Source organism: Buceros rhinoceros, unplaced genomic scaffold (genome assembly GCF_000710305.1).
Source record: "Buceros rhinoceros silvestris isolate BGI_N320 unplaced genomic scaffold, ASM71030v1 scaffold8270, whole genome shotgun sequence".
In the NCBI taxonomy this organism is placed as follows: Eukaryota; Metazoa; Chordata; class Aves; order Bucerotiformes; family Bucerotidae; genus Buceros; species Buceros rhinoceros.
Window position 1 is genome coordinate 36,226 of NW_010387854.1, and position 4,803 is coordinate 41,028.

A 4,803-nucleotide genomic window follows, 5' to 3' on the forward strand; every position below is an offset into this window, starting at 1 on the left:
GGGTCAAAGCGATAACCAACAGCAGATCTCCCAGCTCAGAGGGGAGTGCCTGATCACCAGATGTGGGTGTAGGAGACATGCCCACCTCTCCCTCAGTCCCTAGGGCTTCTCTCCCACACTCCTGCACCTAGAGTCGCAATGAGGTGCTCAAGCTTGTCTGTGGCTTTACCTACAGGTCTTCGTGTCATGGGATGCGGTAGCTTCATGTTGGAGCAAGTTCCTAACTTCCACAAGAATGTATAGAAACACTGGGGAGAGTTTTCCCATAGATTCTACACCCATCTGCTAAACTGGTGTGGACAAGTACTTCCACGTGAACACACTGCATACACCTCACAACAGTATTTTTCCGCTTTTCTTTTCTAGGTTAACAGGTTTTTACCTGACTTTGATAATTCTAATGTGCTTGATAACCCTGGGTGCAGCTGGGATTGTTAACAGCTTTTTGGACAAATACTTCGACTTCAGCATTATGAAGAAACTACATAAATTGCTCTGAAGACCATTGGGGATTTTTTTAATAAATAAGTAATGTGGATGCTTTCCCCGAACACCAAAACAATGATAAGCTGTACGTGAATAAAGCATCAGAGCTCTTTACTAACAGCCCGTTGCAATGTAAAATGCATGTTTTTCCTGAGCTGTTTACACTTCCTCCTTTCCCTGCACTCTTGAAAAGGAGTCAGTAAGACAGAATGTCATGTCACATCTGTGTTTTCAGTTAAACGTTCTGCTTTCCTGTACAGTATTGTAAACTCTGAAGAAATTACGCGAAACTAAACCCGTTAATTCACTAAGTAATTTAGTTGCAACTGGCTCTGCAAGCATCAGCCCATCTTACCCGACGTCCTTCAGCTTTGCCAGCACCTCTGTAGTGTTCCGTCACTCCTCCTTCCTTTCCCCCAGCAGCGCTCTCCATTCTGCACGAATGTAAACACACATTTCAATGCCATATGGTGCTGCAAGGTCCCAATTTTCCAAACACATCCAGTCCCACCGCAGGAGGCTGTTTAAACATACATGGAAACGCTGCTTGCTTCAGGAAAACACTTAGAGGTGCACTTGACCCTACGTTTCTGTGAAGGCCTTTTGATTTTATACGCACATTTGCAGTTCAACACACGCTGAGATGCTCTTCTCGTAGGCTCTCCTGCAGGCAGATCCCCGTGCTCACACAACACCTCTTGAAGACGAGCTGTACCTACGACACAGCACTTGTGAGAAGGAGAGCCAGCCCAGACAAAAAGAGGCGGCACAGATGCTCGTCTAACAACTGGGTCTGCTGCATTGTCTCCAAACCAAGGCACAGATGGCTGGGGTGTGGGAAAGACTAGACAAATGTCCCAGCACGGCCACAGCTCTGGGAATCACAAAGTGACAGTGAGAAGCAAGCTATGACGAGTTTTCTGCTAAAATGGGGGGAAAGTCACAAGGCTTACTACCGCGAGCTCAAAACATGCTGAAGATCGGAGAAGCGATACCATGACTATTTCGGTAGCTCCCGATAATTCAAATTATTTAGGCAATGCTGATTATACTCATGCTAGAGCCAGCAGGCAGACATTTTCCTTGTCATGCCTCTGATTTGGCCAAAAATACTGCACCACATTTATCGTGGTGTTCGGTCTGGTCTATATAATGAACGTGCTTATGGTCCTTCTAAATCTGCACTGAGGTTGATAACCTGACCACAAAACAACTGAGTGCTGGATCAGGTGCGTAATAACCCTTCATGTGAAGAAGGTGGACACATACAGAAGTTAGCTTGTGATTAAAAGACCCAACTTAGTGCCTGCAGGCGGCAAAGCTTGACATGGCATTTGAAACAATAAAATGAAACAAGTACAAAGGTGCAAGACTTGGATCCAGTAACAGCTGCCAAGGGGGAAAGGACAGATCGTGATGGTGAACAGGCTGGAGCTGAGACAGCCGCAGAAAGGGCAGCAAGTCTTTGGCCTTTTCCTCCAAGGAGGAAGCACAACCCGGACAGATTTCCCAGCCACAGAAATCACTGGGAATTCTTCCACTAACTTTCCTTCTGTGGGCTGAAAGACAGAATATCCACCTACCCACCTGTCAGCGATACCTTCAGACAGTCATGGGCAGCAGGCATTGCTGTTGCCAGAATCAAACCAAGACCAAGCTCCTACGTAACAGGCTTGAAAAGCACATTGGAGGAGGCCCAAAGGTCACCACCTGTGCTCAGATAGGTCTTCGGGTCTGAAACGATTCCATTCCAAGCTTACCTGTTGTCATGGTCTGTGTGTTTATATATAGCTTCCCATACCCCATCTTCTCTTCCTCTTCCCTTCCACGGAAAGGAATAAATTATTGTCACACAGGGGCACTTCCACGCTCCAAAAGATGCAGCTGTGAGGCTGCAAAGCGCCATCCGGCAGCACAAAGCCGGAGTGCTGGGGGATAAACTTGGAGCTAACATTTTAGGAGCTGCACTAGCTAACGAGAGGGCAGAAGCAGGCCTGAGTTGAGGATGACATCTGTCTTCTGAGTCACTGCTCTTTCCCCAATAAGCCAGGACAGAATATCTATGATCGCAAAGTGTTAAAGACTGACTCACCTATCATTAAAAACAAAAGACACGGGTAACAAATGGATGCTGTCAGTGTCACTATTTAACTCCAGTGAGATCCACACCATTTCCCACTTGCTGATCGAGGAGTCAGTATCAGGCTGCCCATTCAGCACACACTGTGAGCTGTTGCAAATGCTCATCTGTCAGTCACGATCAGGAACAACGATGGTCCCTGCCGCAGCTTCAAAGCCAGCCGGTGCCTAGGGGCCTCTGGCCGAACGCATCTTTCGTCAGCGAGCCCTCTGCCAGCACGCGCTGAGGAGTAACTCTGCAGTCAAGCTGCTCTGCTCTGGGCCAGTCTCCTCCTTTGTGCCCCACTCTGCGCATTTCGAATGGTAGAGGATTGACATTAGGGAGAAAAGGGGAACCTCGCCTGAAGGGCTGTACCTGGAGCCAAGCCACACTGACATCCCGAACAGCCAGCTGTGCGAAAACAGGTGCCCAGGACTCCCTGGTAGGCTGGAACATGGAGAGGTGAGCGTCCAGCCTTGGAGGGTACACGGCATTTCGTCTTGGACAGGTCATGTAAATTCAACAAGTCTACACGCACTTTCCAAAAGGCTTTTGACCACACACGTGTAATAGTAGCAGTAGGTGATAGGGAACTCTGAGCAAGCATCTTCACACTCCCCCAGTTTCCCCATCTCTTCTCTCCAACCTCCATGCCCAACGCCACCTCGCCTCCCCAGATCTCAGCCACAGGACTCCTACATCCCGGGCTCCCTATCTTGTATCCTCCCCTGAAAGCACTTCCCTGCTCCCTACTTTTGCTCCCTTCATGGAATAGACCCAAAAGTCTGGAGCTGCCACCTCTAATAGGCCCAGTTATGGACCAACTCCCCCGCAGCAACTGCTTCAGCGCAGCCGTCACCGCAGCACGTGCAGCATTGACTCACTGAGAAAGGGATTGCTCTGAGAAAGGGATGCCATCACCCCAAAGCCAGGCAGACACCTGACAAAGCACGACCCATCCATCATGGGCAGCTCCTCATGGCAACCCATGGCCGCTCGGGTGTGCTCGGCAGGGCTAACCAGGGTGCAGGGGCTTTACCTGCTGCTGAACAAGCCTGGTACAGGCTATACTCTGCCTGTAACACCCCGACTCCAGCCGGGCGAGAGCAGCTCCGCGTGTGTGGTGAGGCAGCTGTGCAGAAACCCCGGGGTCGAAACCAGACCTGCCTGAAGCCAGCTTCCCTCCTCCCCGTGGAAGATCACCCACCAAGGTGCAAGAGCAAGGCGAGCGTTGACTCTATAAACCAGCCTGGTATATGACTCAGATAACCATCTTTTATTTGGGATTTTTTTGTTTTTGTTTTGTTTTGTTTTTCTTTAAAAGCGGTATGTTAACATCAGGTCTTTTTCTACATTTTCAGAGCTCTGTACAGGTCTTAAAAGGAAATAAGCAATGCTTAATGTACAAAGTAAAACCAGAAAACTAGAAAAATCTGAATAAAATGGAGCAAGTTGCTGTCAGGGATACAGTACAAATTAGTAATTAGACATCATCTGAAGTGCAATACCACTGCAGTAAGATGAGTTAAGGAATGAAATAAAAATACTCTATTTTAAACAAACAGTATATATATATATTCTTATATGTATATATTTTACAGATAGTAGACCCAGTGATATCTGTAGAATCATAAAAACATATTTACAAATAACTTTTTTTTTTTTAACATTACATATACATCAGCACCATAGTAAGAAAGGAAAAAAAAAACCAACCCCAAATCTAATAAAATCTACCTCTAGTACTTGGTCCCAGTACGGAGTTTTTGGAGGAAGCTTTGCAAAGACAACAGAGACCCAGCCCTCGTCACCGGTCACTCAGCAGGACCCGCGTCTCCCTGACGCACACGGATGCGCCACATGACGGCTGTGTCTTTCTAAACCCTCATGTCCCAGCTCTGCGTCGGCAGGCCAGCCCCGGCCGCTCACACCGGGGACAGGGACACCGTGCCATCCCTAGTGCTGTACCCCGCACAGCGGGCTCGCCCCTGCTCATCCCGGCACACACAGGTATGTGCCACATCAGCTCGTCGCCCCCTCACCCACACGCTCGCAGAGATGCGCCCAGATGCGCGATGCCCTCGTCCCTGCGGGGTGCCATTTCGCTGGCTGTTTGCCTACCCCTTCCCTTCAGGCTCGTCTGACACACGACTGGACCGAAGGGTTTGGCTGGGGGTCTCTTTTCCTTGGTTTGAGGC

At 48.8% G+C, this 4,803-nt stretch overlaps 1 protein-coding gene across 1 annotated transcript in view; it reads left to right on the plus strand.

Annotated features, from left to right (window-relative positions):
• Positions 1-499, plus strand: part of MGST2 (microsomal glutathione S-transferase 2) — an 11,356-nt gene extending 10,857 nt beyond the window's left edge. The window contains exon 5 of the mRNA XM_010136808.1: positions 367-499. Within this exon, the coding sequence (XP_010135110.1) occupies positions 367-499 (133 nt within the window). The remainder of the gene's footprint in view (positions 1-366) is intronic.
• Positions 500-4,803: the final 4,304 nt, after the last annotated feature.